Genomic DNA, 19,784 nt, shown 5'->3' with positions numbered 1-19,784 from the left:
TGCACTCTGTCAACTGGGATCTAAATCAACACCCTCAAGGTGGGTGTGTAGATTACCAAGGCGTTGAGTAATCATATTTCAAAACATGCCACATTCTCCATACATTTTTATTTCATTTTTGGAAATGAACAAAAAAATCCATCAAGGAAATGATAAGTTTAAATTGTTCAACACAGGGATAGTCTCTCTTTCAGTTACACATATTTAGAAGTCTACAGAAGAAAACTACAAGGTAGCAAAAGAATGGTGCATCAAAAAGTATGTATATAATTACAAAAAACTAAAAACCATGTGTTTTCACAATGCGAGCGTAAGACTGGGATGTGGAAACAGGTGTCACTTCTGATGGTCATTTGTAATACTTGGCTGGACTATCAGAGTATTTGGATGGGCCTGCAAGAAGATGAGACAAACATGTTAAAGGATGTCAAATGATTTCACTCACATTCAGAGCTAAATCATTTAGGGTCAGTCAGACCCAAAAATCAAAGTGGAGGCTTATAACTTCTGTACCTGAGAAGCTATTTGAGTAACGGCTGGTACCTCCAGACAGTCTGGGGGGTGTGGATTGGAAGGTAGGGGGGGTCATTGACAGGCTGCTAAAACTGGAACCCTGAGAAAATGAAGCACGAAGCAAAGCTTTAATCCTTTTTGCCACCATGGACCAACAAGATCTTTACACACATACAAGATTTGAAAGCGTGTATATGTGGAAAAGAATAAAAAGGCATCATACAGCAGACACAGTCCTCAGTCTGTACTCCATCAGCACATCTGTTAGCTTCTGTGTCACCTTCAGTACCAGCTGTGCGTCACTTTCATTCTCAATCCGGAAAGTGTCCTGAAAACACAGCAAAAAGCTACTGAATGACAACAAACACATTCCATACAATGGCATCTGTGTTTCTGCTAATTTGACAAGATGTTTTCCTTACCAGGTACGTGAGAAGTGTATTTTGGAGGTTATGTGAATCTGGCGCTGCCCCCATTAATCCTGGCCGGTCCAGTGGCTTGTCCATTGGTTTGTTCAATAAGCCTTTTCCCATTGGGCCACCTCTGTATTCATCAGGATACATTTTGCCCGGACTGTCGTCCAGTAGTCCACTCCTTCCGAAGCCATCTCTTCCCCCACCTGGACCAAATCCATTTCCCCCAACACCTGGGTGCCGGCCTGTGCCTTCAGGGAAAGGTCTTCGATTCAAACCGGATTCAGAGAAATCTGGTCTGTTTGCATAGCCTCCAAAGCCGGGCTCTCTGTATTCACCAAGTGGATATTCACCGGGGGGACCACCATGAGGAAAGTCTCCAGGAAACCTTGGGCCTACAAGTCAAAGTTGAATTTCATTTCAGTTCATTAAACTAACTACAAATACTGTTGACACTGAAAATCCTTCTGCTGTTTAAAACTAACTCACCGAAAGGTGGGGGTCCCATTAATCCTAATCCTGGTGAAGGTCCAGGTCTCGGAACAGCCGAACCTGTTCAGAGATGAAAGATGAGAGTGTCTTATTCTTTGGGACGACGTCAGAATATGATATAACCCCAACTGTACTGTGTAAGATGACATGATCCTTTGTAAGGCTCATATTTGGGGAAAAAAAGGTTTATAGAACAAATAATGTTAGATTTTTTTTACATGGACAACTGAAACATACTGAATGTATCAACGCTTTAAAATTTCATAATATCTATAATGAGACACAAGCTCCATGTTGCTCTTTCCCTGCATGAATGATGCCTGCCAGCCTGTTTTGGCGCAGTAGTTCTGTCAGTGAGACATGCAGGATCACTGAGATCTATTCTTTTCATTACTCCTAGACGTCACTCTTCAGGGGGTCTAGGGCTGGGGTGTCAAACTCAGATCCTGGAGGATCGCAGCTCTGCAGGGTTTTCATATCGCCCTGCTCCAACACAGCTGATGGCAATTATTGGCGCGTTATCAGACTCTCTGCTGAACTCGATTGCACCTTCAGGTGTGTTGAAGCAGGAAGACATGGAAAGCATGCAGAGCTGCGGCCCTCCAGGATCTCAGTTTGACTCCCCTGGTCTAGGGTGTTTTTTTTTTCTCTCTTAGAATGATAAAACACTAAAAAGACAGCAGATTCTCGGTATAAACTCCGTTCAGGCCGGATCGCAGCTATTTTTGTCAGTGAAGACAGGGGAGTTGGGCTCTCTGGAGACTTCCTGAGCCTTCAGCATTCTGTCTTGGTCACGTCATCATTTCTTCTCCTATCCATGTCTGTAAACCACTTTGAGGACCACCTGTGACTGGGTTTGGGACTTTCTTTTCATGCTCTCCATCCTCTTATATTTCACTTAGTGACATGGTTTTTAGCAGCCTGACAGTTAAAATAAGTTTTAGCTGCACTTGACAATCATCTTAACTTCATAACTCCTTCTGTGTAGCTGCTTAATTTGATTTACTTTTGAGCCACTTTTCTCCACGCAATCACTGTATTGCTCTTTTTCTTTTTATTTAAGGTGCAGGTTAAGATTATCTGGGTGTTATCCAGATGTTTTTCCAAAATGAAAACCGACAGATTAAATTTACTGACATTAAAGACAAAGAAGAGCTGATGTCTCTTTTTGTAGAACCTCAGATATAAGTCAACCTCACTGTTTCAGAGTGATTTGTAGAAAACAACTTTGTCTTATATCAATATGAAGTATGGGGGAACACAACAGCTGCAGCAAACACACAACTCTATCAAAACATTAAACCAGCACTTCATGAAATGGGAGGCTCAGAGTTTCCCCATAATGGAATATAACCACAGCAACTTACGGAGTCCTTTGAAAGCTGGCACATCACATGGCTCCTTCAATATCACCTACAAAGAGTTTTGTAGAAAATTAATTTCTTTTTTCCAGATACCTTTAATTGATAGATATTATTAAACTAGAGCTCTCATGAAGCATTTAAGATTTTTTTTAAGCTAGTAGCAAAATATCACTGAAAATACATCTGTCGTTAGATATAAACTTTCAAATGTCAAACAGGAGACAAAAACAACACAATAAAGCAGTGGCTATTTGTACACTGCTGCTTTTTACCCTGATCTGTCCTCGGCCCTCTGTCTGCTCCACCTCGGCAGCAGCGTCTTTAACAGCCTTTCTGATGACAGGGTCCTTGATGGCATCCTCTTCTTCACACGTAACCTTGTCAGGGTGGGCCTTTTTCTGTTCAATGAGATGTGCAAAAACATCACCCAAAAAATTCTGTGTCGTAGTGCTTTTGAAGAAGACTGGCAAAAAAACCCAACATCACTCACCATGTATCGGAAGCCATGTTTCCAGCCTTTGATGTGATCGAGCATGTCATGCTGCAAGCGGATCAAGGAGCAGAGTTTGCACTGGTAGTGTGGAGGGACAGATTTACTTGGGCTGCGATATTCCCATATGTACTGAAGGCCTGCGCACACAAGTAAGGATCAGAGGTTAGTCACTCGTGTAGACGAACGGGTGAAGAAACGTAGATGTGTATGAGGCCCTTCTACTTACCGATGATGCAGTGGTCTGTCATTCCCTTCAACTGTTTGCTAAGACAGGGCATTGTATGGATGGTAGATCCTTTTGTGAACACTGGCAAAGAACAACAGCGGTCAGCCCCGAGTCAAGGCCATATAATGATGCAGCATAAACAAACAAGGTCCAGCAAACAAATACAAATACACTATAAAGCAAATTTCTGGTTAGAAACTTGCAAACTGTTACCACAATAAAGACCGCGTGCTATTTTGTCACACTGACAGCAGCACCCGGTGTTCAGTTTTATTCTGCTTATACTCGCTGAGCAACTCAGCCACCCGAAGCCCACGTGAGCTGTTGAAGCCTGAGAGAACAGCGGGAACAGCAGATCCCTGCTCAGCCACAGTAGCTTCACTGCTTCAGTATTGCACTAATGATGCAGACATGCTGCAAGTGCACCATAAAACACCCTCCATGATTTAAAATCCTCTGGCCAGCAGGGAAGGCTTCTACACAATACGACAAAACAGGAAATCCATCACATTTACATTCAAACCAGTGCAAAACAGGCGACTGGTTCAAAAACAGAAAACTGCATGCAGCAGTGCCAAAACATTTGCACAACTATCATAGCACAAAAAGTGCAATAAAACTTCATGAGCAACCACTGCAGATACATGGTTGTGATTAAAACAGTGTTTTTGCTAATGGGAGCGCATGGCGCTGACCTTCAATTAAACAACAATAGAAATGTTGCTAAAGCAGTTCAGAACAGTCCACTAAAACTGTAAAAACATTTTTTTCTGAACTGAAATCTTGTGAAAAGATCTTGGAAAGCATGTCTGCAAAACTATTTCAGCAATGATCTCCAAAGACCAAAACCATAGATGGCACCACAACAGCCCCACCCATATCAGAGTGTAGGTCGCAGAGGGGTGAACATGCCACCATTGATGACATGAAGCAAGGAAACCAAGGTCTCATGCTTCAACTCTCTGCACTGCATGTGGCACCGTGTGTGAGGAGACTTACCTATGTCAGCAGAATGCTGCGGCTGCTTTCTCTGTCAGCAGAGGGAATAAACCCACGAGGAGGAGAGAGACACACAGAGGAATTAGTAACAGGATGACACAGAAGACTGAACTCCTCATTCATGTCTTCCAAAGAGCGTTTGCTGCCCCATGACCCCCTGCATGAAGCAGAGGCAGTCACAGAAACGTCCATCAGTTATCTAACTTGTGTTGTCCGGTGAAAGTTTCTCATGAAATGAGAATACAGGACAACACAACACATTGCAACTCATTTACCAGGGAAGTATATTAGTTGCTACAATGAACAAAACCAAAAAATAATTGTAAAATCTTGTCAACAGCTGCTACCACGGAGTCAAAGACCCAAAAGCGAACGACACCATGAAATAACACCTTGCACTCTTGCCAGTGTGCAAAGTTAGACAGAGCCTAATTTCAGCCTGACAGACAACAATCATAAAATATCTGAAAACAGCTAAATGCCCACTCCCTTAGTGAGAGTGATGTCAGTGTAATCAACGACTTGAATGAAATACGTCTTGTTAAACATGGCTTAAGAACAAGACACTGGATCCAAAGCAACATGTCTGCCAAATACATACTTATCTTTGAGCTGTGTGCAAGAAAACAAGCCATTTAGGGACTAGATTCCATGCCAGCACATGAATGGCTATCTCAGAACATCAAAGGCGTGCTTCCACAGTGAAGACAAAAAAAAAAAAAACAAAAAAAAAAATCTGGTGAACCAAATCAGTGATGGCCGACCTCAGATCTGAGGCCAAATCACTGACTGAGAGCTCCAAGAACCATTAGGCCTGAGAGTGCACGTACAGGTGACAAGTCCACGTCCCGCCACCTGGCTCTCCACCAAGCACACAGACCAGGGAACACCACCGCAACGCCAATTTACAAAAAGAATTTCAACAAAAACACATCAAGAAGAAATCATGATTCCTTCATGAGTACCCAGTTTCACATGGGTAAGGTAACAGATGTACCTTTACACCTCTGAGGTTAGCAAAGTTAAGCTGCACGTGGTGTTAAAGTACAGCCACCATGCACTTTGCCGTCTTACTTTTGGGAACTTCTTTTGATGGGGGGGTCCACGTTTTGCTGGAGGTTGGGGTGCTGAAGCCTGAGCCTCCATTTCCTTAGGTTATTTGCTGTGGAAGAAAAAGAGAGTAAAAATCACTTCAGAAATTCTTCATTGCTGCTTTCTCTGGTTATACTGGATCAAAATTCCCAGTTCTGACCTCAAGCATTAATACGATTTAAACAATTTTGGCTGATCAGTGATAAATGATGCAAATTTTTCTTCAAGTTAATAGAAGGTGTGCCTGCTTTTTGGTTATCGTTTTCAAAACAAAATTCACAGTGAGCATGGTTAAGCAACACAAAAAATTCTGAAAGTAGAACGGGAGGAAGAGCTTTGCGCTATCATGCTCCTCTCGTGTAGAACCGGTTCCTAGTCCCATTTAGGGGGTATATTGCAATCTCAGTTGAAGACAAGACTTTTTCATATAGTATAGTTTATAATTCATGCTGAATCAAACCACCCTGGATCATTTCCTGCAGGATCTTTGGAACTGGAAGTTTTTGATCAGCTTTGTGCCCCCGTCTGTACGCTACAAGTGGATTTATGCCTGTTTCTCTTTGTTCCACCATTTTCTCTCTTTTATCCCCTAGCCACCACTTCTGAAGGTTTCGGATATATAGTCACATATACTTGCGCAATTGTTGTGTCTTTCCTCTTTATATGCTCCTTGAAATGACTGGATTGTATTAAGCCTGTTTTAAATGGGTTTCAGTCGGTTCAAGCAGCTTCAATTTGAGATTAGCATGTTAGCATTTGAACTGAAACCTTAACTATATACTTTTACGCATATTTCCATCAATATTGCAAGATTAGACGTAAGTTAATATTTAAGTCCAGAGCAACAATAGATGGTCGAAATATCAGTTTCATATCAATTGTTAGAAACAAAATGACTACTTATGTGAGCTGACTGTAGGCCAACACGCACTACGTTAGATACCGAGAAGGCCCAATCGACTTTTTAGATCAATATCGGCTGATTTTAAAAAGTTATGCGGGGCATTCAAACTCACCATATTAAAGATATCTTATCTACTCCAAAAGATTCAATAAAATGTTCAGTCTTACCTGAGATAGTTAGACAAATGCTACGAATTTCTCGGATACACAAGGTCGGTGAGCCGCACTGTGAGAAGCCCAAAGAAAGCAGACAAGCTAGTAGGACAACAGGATGCCAGTGTAAAAAAAAAAAAGAAAGAAAGAAAAAATATTTGCAACAATTTATTCTCATGATTTACATAGATGAATCAAACAATAAGTGGAATACCCAAATATTATTTTTGAAAAGATTTTTCAAAAGCTTGATAAACACTTAATATTTTACAGGCAGCAATGGGGACACCTATATAGTGCGTTTGTTTCTTGTACCTTTGGAAGTAACAACAATAACATATTTAAAAATATTTTAACTTGTAAGATATTCCGGTGTGCAATTTCATTAATTCATTTTCAGAACAATATTTATTGCGTAAGTCATGGTTCAGGCCGGTAAAAACTTTCTAGTGTAGATATTTTTAATCAGAACCCCGCAGCTGTTGGACGTGGTGGGGCGAACAAACGAACGCAAAACTGAAGGACCCAACGCATTAACACGAGAAAGAATAAACGTTATTTTCTCTTTTTGCTACTTGACTTTGAAACTCTCCAACTGAAGATACAGGGTGGATTTTGCATGCGGTGCGAATCTTTGGAAGGAGTTACTGAGCCGTCTCACTTAGGTGAGTAAATGAAACATGTCTCGTGAGTGATGCTGCACAGAGACACATATTAGCCACAAGCTAACCAACGTATATTGGGTGCAATGCATTAGTGTTTCTCTTTTTGGACTGGAGATAGAACACATGCTTCCTAAAATGTAAAGTTTATAATGGTTTAGAGTGGTTTATGCGATCAATGACTTTGTATTTGTGGTTACGTAAGTGCATTCATTCAGCCTTGTTGTCTTCACATGTGGTGACGACCCACGGCAGCCGTGTAGTCTTCAGAGATGAAGGCCAAGAAGAAGAAGAGACAGGATGACTTCCAGAAGGTCAAGCTGAAAGTGGGAAAGAAGAAGCCCAAAGCAGATAATGCCACCAACACAAACTTCCGCACCAAGGGAATAAATCTACCTGAACAGCTGAGGAGAGACACAAGCGGCCCCACCACACACAGACATCTGGGAATCAATGTAAGCCGTTGAAGTGTTGAGTTAATGCCTTTATTCGTTCCACAATAAGAAAATTATAACAGATATTTGTGCACTTAAACATTGCAATTGGTAAATCACCAATTTTCTCTGCAATATATCTGTTGCAGGATCTTCTGTCTCAGCTTCATCATTACAATGCCAATGTGAAACACAGTGCCTTGTTGGGTTTGAGAGAGCTGCTGTCCACCAGCCCCTCTCTGTTAGAGCAGCATCTGTCACGCATGCTTTCTGAAGTGGCAGCTGTTTTCACAGACAAGGATGGTAATGTTCGGACGGCAGCTACACGTGTTCTCAGGTGAGTTAACAGTCAGTGACACACCCACACATGGCAAGTTTGTTCCAAACAAGTCATCCCTTATTCAAAGATGTCCAAATTAACTTTAAGTGATGGATTTTACACATGAGATCCACACTGACCAACTAGTTCTGAACCTGGCAATTGCTAATTTCTATAGACGACTGCCTCCCTTCAGTCAAGGATATTAAAGTACACAGCTATTTTGATAGGTAGACACAGCTATTTTGATAGGTAGAAATGTACAATTCACTCTGACCACAACTGTAGGGGATAAAAATGGACGTTTCGTTATCGTGCAAGGCAGGCTTTATAATTTTCCAGTAGTTTTAGTTAGTGTATATGCTCCCAACTGGGACAATGCAAATTTTTTCAAAGAGTTGTTTGGCCGTTTACCAGAGCTTGGTACACACCACTTAATTCTTGGGGGGGATTTTATACAGTTCTTCAGCCCTCACTTGACCGGTCCAGTGGCACAACAACCCTGTCTAAATCTGCTACGACCATAAATCATTTTTGTCAGTTTAGTGGTATTGTAGATCCATGGAGTTTTAAGTATCCTACCTCTAAAATGTTCTCGTTTCTCTCTGCAGTCCATCAAACATACTCAAGAATCGATTTTTTTTTTTTTTATTGGATCAAAATATGCTTCAATTTATGAAGTCATGTAATTATGAAAGCATAGTTATTTCTGATCATTCGCCAGTTGTATTAGAACTTTTTCTCCAAAATAGTATAGAATTTCAGTGGAATTGGCGATTTAATCCTTGTTTATTGGCAGATGAAAATTTTGTTGAACACATTGCTTCACAGATTGATTTCTTCCTTGAAACCAATCACTTACCCGATACCAACATTTTGACCCTTTGGGAAACTTTGAAAACATTAATTAGAGGTCATATAATAGAATACACTGCCCGCATAAACAAGAACCAAACTAAAAGATTTAATGAATTAATTAAATGAATTCAAGATGTGGAAAGGCGACACTCCTCTAACCCCTCAGCTAATCTCCGCAAAAAGAGAAGAGTTACAAACAGAGCTTGATCTCCTCGTATCAAAGGAAGCCAGTGAAAAATTTTTGAAATCCAGACAAAGTTATTATGAATATGGGGATAGAGCAGGTAGATTACTATCCCATCAACTGTGTCAGTACTCTGCTTCAAATTTTATAACAGAAATACAATCTGCAGAAGGAGGAATGAAGTCTGATCCTAAAGATATTAATGATTAATTCAAATGTTTCTATTCATCATCATATTCTTCTGAATGCTCTCAAGATGAAGACTTTCTGGATAATATTTCTCTTCCAACCATAGCTGACAAAGACGGGGCTTCTTTAGAGCAGCCAGTATCTGAAATTGAGATTAGACAGGCTATAAAATCTATGAAAAACAGAAAAGCACCTGGACCGGATGGATATTCAATTGAGTTCTATAACGCTTTCGCAAACAAGTTAATACCTCTATTGTCCTCTGTTTACACTGAATCACTTAAACAAAAGAACCTCCCTGAGTCTATGACTCAAGCTACAATCTCTGTGATTCTTAAGAAAGGTAAAGATCCCGCTAAATGCGAGTCATATCGTCCAATAAGCCTTCTTACATGCGACTACAAAATACTTACAAAGATTTTGTCCTTTAGATTGGAATCGATAGTAAATTCGGACCAAACGGGTTTTATAAAGGGGAGGCAATCCTTTCAAAATCTTCGGCGACTATTCAACATATTATATTCAAAACACTCCACCCAGTCATCAGAGTTTGTGATTTCATTGGATGCATTCAAAGCGTTTGATCAAATTGAGTATTCACACCTTTTTAACTCTCTACGGAAATTTGGCTTTGGCCCAGTCTTTGTTTCTTGGATTGAGACTCTGTACGCAAAACCTCAGACGAGAGTGAGAACTAATAATTTAAATTCATCTTATTTCGTCTTCATCGGGGCACCTGACAGGGTTGCCCGTTGTCCCCTCTCCTTTTTGATTTAGCAATTGAGCCGCTAGCCATTGCTTTGCGGCTCAACAAGGACATACATGGTATTTCAAGGGGCGGTCTCGTTCACAAAGTGTCATTATATGCAGATGACCTACTCTTGGTCATAACTGATCCAGAAATCTCAATCCCGAAATGCTTAGAAATTATTTCTCAATTTGGTAAATCATCTGGTTATAAAATGAATTTTACCAAAAGTGTTTTATTCCCGGTTAACAATTTAGCTCAAAATTCAACCCTTCACTCACATCCATTTAAAATAGAAACGGGTCCTTTGCTTTATTTAGGTGTAAATGTGACAAGCTCCTACAAAGATCTGTTTCAAAACAACTTTAAAAATATTTTAGTTCAAATCAAAGAAGATCTAAATCGTTGGGCCACTCTTCCCTTATCTTTGGCTGGTCGTATTAACTCTATGAAAATGGTAATTCTACCTAGAATTCTATACCTATTCCAAACGGTCCCGATTTTTTTTTACCCAAGTCATTTTTTAAAGAACACGACAAGTATATTAGCACATTTATTTGGAATAAAACAATACCTCGTGTGCGAAAGGCGGTCTTAGAGAGACGTAAAGCAAATGGTGGACTAGGTCTACCAAATTTTTTGCACTATTATTGGGCTGCAAATATACACAAGTTAACTATTTGATATAATACTTGTGTGAATGGGACGGGCCCAGATTGGGCTCCAATGGAACAGTATACATGCTCTCCTGCTTCTTTGGCCTCTTTACTGTGCGCACCTTTGCCTTTGGCAGTGGGTGCACACTCAAAGAACAGTATTGTTAAAGCCAGCCTACGTATTTGGATTCAGTTTCGTAAACATTTTGGATGTAAACAAGCTCTGGTATCTATGCCGTTGACTCAAAATGATCTTTTTAAACCTTCATTGATCGACTCAGTTTTCCTAACATGGGCTAGAAAAGATATTAAAAATGTGGGCGATCTTTTTGTGGAAGGAGACTTTGCTTCCTTCGAGCAATTGTCTACTAAATTCAACCTACCAAAATCACACTTTTTTAGGTATCTTCCAAGCCCGGGATTTTGTTTGTACAGAATTTCCATCATTTCCTTTAAGGCCAGACATTGGTCCTTTTGATGAATGTTTGACGCTTAAGATTAATAGATGAGGTACTGTGTCTCAACTTTATTCCATCATTCAAGGAATAAAATGTCCATCACTTTTGCCTCTTAAAAATCAATGGGAGGAAGATCTAAATATTATTATATCCGAAGACTACTGGCAAAGAAGTATAAATAGAATCTATACGTCGTCCATATGTGTCAGACACAGAGTAATACGGTTTAAAATTTTTAATCGTTTGCATCTGTCCCGGACCAAATTAGCCAAAATATATCCTAATGTGGACCCCATTTGTGGCCGCTGTCATCAAGCTCCTGCTACTTTGGCACATATGTTCTGGACATGTCCAAAACTGCGTACTTTTTGGTCAGAAATATTTAACACATTCTCCTACATTTGTAGGATACGAATTGCTCCAGACCCTTTAACTGCAGTTTTTGGAATCGTACAGACTAATGTTGGAGCTACAAAAGGGCAATCACAATTAATAGCATTCTCCACCTTACTAGCTCGTTGTTAAATTCTTATCAACTGGAAGCTGCCCTTACCTCCAAAACACTCACGTTGGGTGAGTGAAGTTATGTCTTTCCTTCAGCTTGAAAAGATTAGAACCACAGTTCAAACTTCATTGGAAAAAATTCAGAGTATATGGCACCCTTTCCTGGACTATTATGATAATGTTTTTGATGCACAATCCTTGGATGTGTAACTTCTCTCCTCTGCTGTCTTTATTTTTAATTCCTGTCTTTTTTTTCTCTCTCTTTTCTTCTCTCTTTTTCTTTCTTTCTCCCTCTTTGATATCTTTTTTTATTTGCTTGAATCTTGTTTCTATTATACTTGTACAGTTGATATAATATATTTTGGATACCATCCTAGGGTGCCAAAAAGGTACATACTACGAATACAATTTCCTTTTCTGATACTGTTCACCTATTAAAAACAAATGTGCATTGGTCGATGTATCTTTATTTCTCTCTTAAAACAATAAAAACATTTTGAAAAAAAAAAAAGGATATTAAAGTTAATCGTTTGTGGGAATTAATCTGATATTTCTTCTTTCGTGTCTTGATCTAAATTTAGATACTCTTCTGCATTTATACGTACAGTCTAACATACATTGCTATATAGTGAAGTCTGTTTCAATTTCAAATAACACTTTGTCTCAAACTTTTCCCAGGTTTCTTGCACAGTCTGTTCCTGCAGAGCGCGTGGCCCCGTTTTTCCCCCTGCTCAGTGCTCACCTGTCTTGTGCCATGACCCACATTGAGGCAGGCATCCAGGAGGATGCCATGAATGTCCTCGATGTGTTCCTGGAGCACTATCCTGCCCTGCTCGCCGCACGGCCTGCAGTACTCCTCACAAACTTTCTGGAGCTGATCTCTCACAGACAGGGCCGAGGTGGGTCCAAAAAGGCTCAGGAGGCCAAGGGGCGGACATGGGCACTGTCGGTCAACCCTGACAGGAGCATGACGAGTCAGCAGTGGAGGCTCTCTGTGCTCCTCAGGTACAAAGACTATATGCTTATAAAACCTGTCAAATTTTACATCCCAGTGCTTCCTGCTGACCTCCATCTTTGCTGTGCCCCAGGCTTGGACGCTTTCTTCAGGCAGTTGTTGAAGAAAGACCAGTCAAGGAAAGTGATATATTTGCCTCAGGTGAAGGTGTCTTTGATTCAAGTGGAAATGGAAGACTATCAACAATATATCTCAACTGGGAAGAGGTTATGTACAGCAAAGTTGGAGTTAGGTTATATGAAAATTCTGGGGCCAAACCAACTCAACGTTCCACTTTCAAACTAAGGTATTAGACCAGGGATATCCAAAAATCAGAATCCAAGACACACTTTGCATCAACAGTATATGTAATTACTTTCTCTTGAATGCATAGATCTGAGGTCGACCAAGAAACTGCTGTGAGTGGGGGTCTGGACTCGGTGGAGACGGTCATGAGCTTTGCGGCCACTCTTGTGCCTCTGCTGTTGGAAGTGTGGGTTGAGGCCAGCACCACTGACTGCCCCTGGAAAAACACAGACGGTGCTCACCTGCTCTCCCCAGATGCCATGTCCGTCATGTTCCAGGTCCTCTCCATCCTGCAGCTGTTGAGAAAACTGGCACCACAGCAGGAGAACCAGGATGCACTGGTGAGAGGAAGCATTCAGAAATCTATGTGTTTGATTTATCTGTTGTTGTTTTTTTTTTTTTTTTATCTCAAGCCAAATGCTCGATTGAATATAAATTCATGTCATCCTTGTTTAGGACGCATGGTTCCGCAAAGAATACCTAGGTGACTTTAAACAGCACTTCATGAAGAACTTTCCTTATGATGCTCGGGACACACCCAAACATAAAAAGAAAATTGAACTGAAAAGGTAAGAATTACACGTATATAAATAAGTTTGTCCTGGGCCAAACTAGAGCAGGTGGTATCCCAAGCAGATGCCTGAACTACCTCAACTGACTCCTTTCAGTGTGGAGGAGTAGCGGCTCTACTTTGAGTCTCTCCCATATTGCTGAATTCTTCTATCTCGAAGAGTGACGCCCGCCACCCTGTGGCGAAAACTCATTTCGCCCTGTTTTGTCGACAATCCTGTTCTTTCGGTGTTGACCATAGGTAAGGGTAGGAATGTAGACCGACCGGTAAACAGAGAGGTTTGCCTTCATGCTCAGCTCCGTCTTCACCACAACTGTCCGGTACCGTGACTGCATTGCTGCAGCTGCCTGTCCAGATGTGTTCCCAATCTCACGATACTTCCTCCCATCACTCATCAGTCAGACACCCCCACCCCAACTGGCTTCAGCTGCTCTGGTGAAGACATGAAAGTCATATATTTAATATTCTGAAGGAAAACAAAAGTGCCAGGCAAAGGTGTCTGTGCATGCTTAATTTTTCAGCAATGCTACACTTCTTGGTTGTATTTTTCTCATGTTTAACTTGCCAGGAGCTCTCAGATAAATTGCTCTTGAGCCGAATTTCTTTTGAGCTCTATTTCAAAACTGACAGATATCTGTATGGACTCCTCTCCTCCCTCAGGAGTAAGCAGACGGCAACCATCCCCACTGCGGCCGTGGAGCCCCTGGCCCTGAACATCACGCTCTGCCAGGTCATGGTGTCGCTGTGCCAGAAGCAGGGAGCCAGTCGAGAGGCGGACGGAGACTGGCTGACACCACTGAGGACATTTGTCCGAGACACGCTGGGAAACGGGGTGAAACTGAGCTACAGGCAGCTGCACATGCTCCTGGGCACCGTGTGGAAGATAGTGCTCACTCAGAAGAGCAAAAGTAAGCAAGTTCATTTAGCTTTTTTTTTTTTTTTTTTTTTTTTAAACTTTATCTGATGTTATAAACATAAGAATCATGGAATCAGTACAGATGACAACTGGTAGAAATACTTTGATTCTTTTCTAGCTTTGATTGTGCACATTCATTTTCCTAACTTAATTGTTCTTCACTTGCTTTTTTCGGACCGTATGTCTTCTGAAATTGTTTTCATGATGTCAGTTTTTTTTTTTCCTCTTTGTGTTGTCTATGCCGCATTCCTTTCTATCCAAAACAAACGTTTCTTCTGGGAAACAAAACCATTTGAACCTCAAAGTAGCCGAGCGCTGAATGTGGATCGTAGAACATGGCCATAAATGAAATACGTTGGTGGATTGAGTCACTGTTGAGTTGAAATGTGGTCGTGGTTATTGGTTAATCTGAGATTGTATTTCAGCTCCCTGAGTGTAATTCTCTGTCCGTTTTGTGTGCAGCAATGACGGAGGACCTGCTGGCAGCGGTGTATATCTACTACAAGCAGAAGAACCTGCCTCTGCAGACACGATCTCTGCTGCTGTCTTTTTATAGCAAACTGTACCTGCAGGAGCAGGGACATGCTCACATAGCAAGGTATCCTCAGCGCTTGTCTAGAATGGAAGACTTACTTGCGCCACCACAGCTCTAATTGCTACCTCAGAGTTGCCTTTAAGAATAATTGAGTTAAATTGTTTCATTGTTTTAACTTTCCCCTTTCTGCACATTTCTCCACCCAACAACTACCAACAGGAGCAAGGTGCTGTGCCGCTGGCTGGCCTCTCTTCCGGTCCAGTTGTCTCAGCTGGGCCACCGAAACCCGTCTCTCTCTGCAAAGCTCATCATTTCCATCCAGGCTGCAGCTTCTCGAGGCAACAAGGACCTGCTCTGCAGCCTCCAAGCCCACGCCTGCAAGCTCTACGGTGAGCATGTTCATTTAGGAGACACGTGAAGAGCAGGTTTGTAGAAAGAGAAAGGAAAAACTTGATTTGAAGGCTAGATTTTATTTTCAAAATGGAAGAAAGGAACAAGAAATGAATCATGTTCAAAGCACATCATGAAATCTTTGTACATAAAGTACACAGAGGAGTACAGCATGCCAGATAAGCTGTGAGAATAACCCATTTTGCCCCTAGGAGGCAGTATAACTCCATGTATTCGCTCAAGACAACTTTGTCAAGCTGAACTTCAAACTGGTGGAATGCAGTTATAAGACACGCCTGGAGGCCAAGTCTACATACGTAGCTCAGAGGACGGTCAGATAGTTAGACTGGCGTGTGACAGCGGGGGCCGGAGTGGAGGAGGGGGGGGGGGGGCTTTGACAGAAACTGCCACAGAGCCAGCAATTCACCATCACAAGACCTCTTTTGTCTGTCGGCTTCTGACATCAGCATGTGCGTCAGAGATGGACAGAATACCACACACAGACACATTATCTGAGCACTTACTGTTACACTTCTGCCTTTCTCATATTTTTTCCTAGTTTGCCACATTTTCACAGTATGGCCGTCACGCTGCTGATTGTGTCCTATGTGATCCCAGAGGTGCGGCTCATTGATCCCGGTGTTCGCTGTGCTCAGACCCACAGGAAGGGGTCGTGGTGCTGCTGCCCGCCGAGTCCCAGCAGCGAATGGTGCAGCTGCTCTACTTCCTCCCCGAGATGCCCCAGCCTCTTCTGGCCAACCTGAGCTGCTGCTGCAGCGCCGGACGGATCTCTGCCGGCCTCGCTGCCTCTGTGATTCGTATCATACAGCTTAGGTGAGCTCCTCTTTCCTCACAGTAAGAATATCCTTGATTGGAGGTCTTGGAACACCTTCCTGTGTGGAGTTTGCATCTTTGCCCCTTGCATTTCCCTTGACAGCTTTCAATCAGGCCCCCTCAAAAGACAATAAGTACCCTGATCACCATCAGGTGGCAGTATTGCACTTCAACAGACGGATCCTTAATGTTTCATCTAATTACTGGCCTGCTTGATGGCTGCTGATGTGAGCGCTGTGTATATTTGATATTCAGCTTACTGATGACAGCATGAGTCTTTATCCCACCCCTATTACTCACCCGCAGCTTACGTTATCTTGTGATTTGCACACAAGTTTTTACGCATTTGCAACTATGCAGACGTCTCTGACCTTCGCCTTGTGTCACTGGGGCAATGTTATACAAATTTTGAGTGGAGGGAGTGCTGGGTTCATAAGGGATGGGATGTGTGTGTGTGTGTGTGTGTGTGTGTGTGTGTGTGTGTGTGTGTGTGTGTGTGTGTGTGTGTGTGTGTGTGTGTGTGTGTGTGTGTGTGTGTGTGTGTGTGTGTGTGTGTGTGTGTGTGTGTGTGTGTGTGTGCGCGCGTGCGCGCGCGCGCGTGTAATGGATGTGATACAAAGAGCTCTTTGGGAGGCGGGAATGCAGCATCGTCATGGAGCATTGAGAGAAGGGTCTGCATGTGCCCTGCGGGCTTCACAAAACACACTCGCACACATTTGCCACTGTTACTAATATATCCTCACCTCAGGAAAAGGAAGAAGTTTTCATAACCATATTAGCGTGCTCTTTTTTTTTTTTTTTTTTCCCTCAACGCCACGATATTACAAAACACAACTTCAGTTCCAATTTGGAGTTTTATCAGGTTGTTTCTAAAAACTGAAAATATTTAGTGTGCAGGACGACCTTGCTGCCCAGCGTTTGGCTGATTCTTCCCGTCACCTGTCCTCCAGGTCGTCCCTGAGTGGCTGGTCGGTCGGGAGCCAGGAACCCGCTCTGCAGGATGTGGACTACATCAGCTTCCTGTTCTCCACGCTGGCGGGCTTCTCCTCCGAAAGCCTGGCCAACCTGCAGGAGGCCGAGGACGCCACAAGCCCCTCCCCTCTCTCGCCCCTCCACCTCTACCCCACCCCGCTGGAGCAGTTCACCCACCACTGGGACATCGTCGAGGTGCGTCTTCCCTCCACAGAGCTCACGTGAATCCTCCGCCGCTCATCAAGCTCTGTGACACAAGGTTAGAGAAGGATTTAAAAAAAGGATAGAAGATTCGTGAGGAGGTGGGCGCCGTCGTTTGACGAGTCGAGGATTGATATTCTGGACACAGCCGTGGTCTTTCCGTCCCTCCTGGTCGCTCTCCGTCTCTCGGATAGAGCTCAGAGGGTGGAAGCTTTATCGTGGCACTCCGGCTGAGAGGGGAACCTTTATCGCGTTGCGCAGGTTGAGATGCGTGGTTATCGGGCATGGCGGATATGGACAAATGCTAATGAGAGCCCATGGCATGATGGGAGTGTGACATTTCTGCACAGAAATTACCGTTAACATAGCCGTGCCCTGGGGCAAATGTGTGCGAGTGTGTGAGCAAGTGGGGGGCTTATAATCACTAATTCAGCTCCTCAATTAAGGCCTCAGATCCTGCCTCTCTCATCTCCCTGTCTGAGTCAATCACAAGCAAGTGGCGGGAAGGAGCAGGGAGGGGAGGCGTGGTGACAGGGGACGGGGGACGGGTGGGGGGCATTAAGGGACGGACTGTGTCAGCTCTGGTTGGACTAATGAGACAGGATTGTTTTTAATGACGGGGAGAATGCCAACAGGTGCACTGTTCAGACACACAGCCGCCCGCACTCACGGCACTACACACACACACACACACACACACACACACACACACACACACACACACACACACACACACACACACACACACACACAAGCCTCAATTTGATAAAAGCTAATGAGAAATTTGATTTGGATTTCAAGTTAATGAGAAAAAGCTGGGCCTCTTTTTTTTCACTTTTAAAAAGTTGACGGCGTGATGCTGGTTCTGGCCTGCTGTCAGCATCAGAACGTCATTTCTGTTTGAGACGCGGTTAAATGAAGTTCCTGCTTTATTCAAGCAGAAACAAAGAATTATTTCATATGCATCTATTCAGACACAACAGAGCTTATCGGTGTTGTAGATATTTTTGTGTTCAGGCAGAAACACATGTTCCGCAATAACTATAGTGTTGAGGCAATATTCAGGTGTCCAGCCAAGCAGTTGTGTTTTCACACTCTGTTCGCTCACATTTCTGAGAGCGAGCAGCAACAAAGACATTCAACCAAAAAAAAAAAAAAGTGATTGATTTGATTTGCAGGAGGTGTGCCACTGTCTGGAGACTCTGGGTTCAAAGTCTCAGTGCTTCGATATCCTGCAAAATGGCATTTGCAAGTATTTGGTAAGAAGCTGTTTTTATGAAACAAAAATATCACAATGAACATTTTATACTAGTGTTTTTTAATTCTTTGTTTTTTAAAATCGTGTTTCTACGCTACTTTGAAACCTGTGTGTGTGTGTGTGTGTGTGTGTGTCTGTGTGTCTGTGTGTCTGTGTGTCTGTGTGTGTCAGATGAAGCTGGCAGTGGTTCCTGACAGTATGGCAGCCGGACTGCTCAGAGCCGTGTCCAGACTGCTGGATCTGTCCGCCCTGCCTTTGGAGCCGGTGCTGCGCTTCCTGTCTCACTGCTGCCTCAGTTTGCTCGCTCTGCTCGTCGCCCTGCAGCAGGAGGCGCCGGCTGAAACCAACCACAAGAGGTATGGCCGCAACTTTTCGACTTCATCTGCGTTTGGCTTTCTTTGCATTTTTCGTTTGTGAGGTTGAAGAATTTGTTCTTCAGACTTCAGGCACCCTTCACTCAACGCTCAGTGCTCCCCGTAATAATGTCATTCCTTTAATTTTCTGCTTGTCCATTTGTGATGAAGACAACAGACCAGATGACAAATGCACTGATTACTGAGGCCCACTGATAAAAGAGTCTGTGTGCCGACTGACATTCAGATCAAGCTGTGAAGTGGCCAATTGCATCCTGAATTAGAAAGTTCCCACCAACTCTTTTTTTTTTTAATCTTTGACAGGGAGGCGATCTGGGGCGCCTGCGTCACGGCGCTCAGCACGGTTCCCCGGATGCTGCGGATGGTCCTGCAGTTGCTGCGCGTCGGCAACCTGCACGAGGAGGAGCTGCCGCAGCTCGGACAGATCCTCTCCATGCTGCTGCAGCACACGCCGCTCAACAACCACCTCCTGGCCAACGCCGCCCTGCTTCAGGAGATCATCCAGCACCTCACGGTGAGCGCTCAGACTTTAGTCTTTCTGCATGTGGACGAAGAGAGAAGTCACGTGGCTGCGCTCTGCGTGTGTCTTTCAGAGGTATTCCCGAGGCGCCACCAGGGAGCAGTGGCTGCGAGACCTGCTCTACTCTTACAGCGTCACCGTGGCTCACGGCTCCTCCGCTCACCGTGGAAATCTGGGCCTTCGAGACATGTACTAAGGGACGCAACAACAAACAAGTACCCGGTGTGTTTCTCAGTTCACCTGTTCAAACACC

General features: G+C 43.2%; 2 protein-coding genes across 3 annotated transcripts; one reads left to right on the top strand and one right to left on the bottom strand.

The window, feature by feature from the left end:
- Positions 1-89: 89 nt before the first annotated feature.
- Positions 90-6,738, bottom strand: LOC115397407 (uncharacterized). Of its 2 annotated transcripts, XM_030103692.1 has the most exons (12): positions 6,664-6,738; positions 5,575-5,662; positions 4,501-4,531; positions 3,502-3,582; positions 3,273-3,412; positions 3,055-3,180; positions 2,786-2,831; positions 1,416-1,478; positions 936-1,321; positions 737-841; positions 514-613; positions 90-393 (listed from the first exon to the last, which is right to left on the bottom strand). In XM_030103692.1, exons 2-12 carry the CDS (start codon positions 5,644-5,646, stop codon positions 350-352), a joined length of 1,194 nt encoding a protein of 397 aa, XP_029959552.1. In that variant the 5' UTR covers positions 5,647-5,662; positions 6,664-6,738; the 3' UTR covers positions 90-349. The 2 variants fall into 2 exon arrangements, with proteins under 2 accessions (XP_029959552.1, XP_029959553.1); XM_030103693.1 differs by lacking the exon at positions 4,501-4,531 and having other exon boundaries at positions 6,664-6,717.
- Positions 6,739-7,079: 341 nt separating this feature from the next.
- tex10 (testis expressed 10) lies at positions 7,080-19,776 on the top strand. The gene is made up of 16 exons (XM_030102107.1): positions 7,080-7,313; positions 7,566-7,765; positions 7,894-8,081; positions 12,339-12,665; positions 12,749-12,961; positions 13,049-13,301; positions 13,417-13,529; positions 14,192-14,439; positions 14,910-15,045; positions 15,202-15,371; positions 16,029-16,206; positions 17,157-17,373; positions 18,558-18,638; positions 18,809-18,993; positions 19,315-19,525; positions 19,605-19,776. Exons 2-16 carry the CDS (start codon positions 7,583-7,585, stop codon positions 19,725-19,727), a joined length of 2,826 nt encoding a protein of 941 aa, XP_029957967.1. The 5' UTR covers positions 7,080-7,313; positions 7,566-7,582; the 3' UTR covers positions 19,728-19,776.
- Positions 19,777-19,784: the final 8 nt, after the last annotated feature.

This window comes from Salarias fasciatus, chromosome 11, assembly GCF_902148845.1.
Source record: "Salarias fasciatus chromosome 11, fSalaFa1.1, whole genome shotgun sequence".
Lineage (NCBI taxonomy): Eukaryota > Metazoa > Chordata > Actinopteri > Blenniiformes > Blenniidae > Salarias > Salarias fasciatus.
The sequence above is the reverse complement of the archived record's forward strand: the minus strand, read 5'-3'. Positions and strand labels throughout refer to the sequence as shown.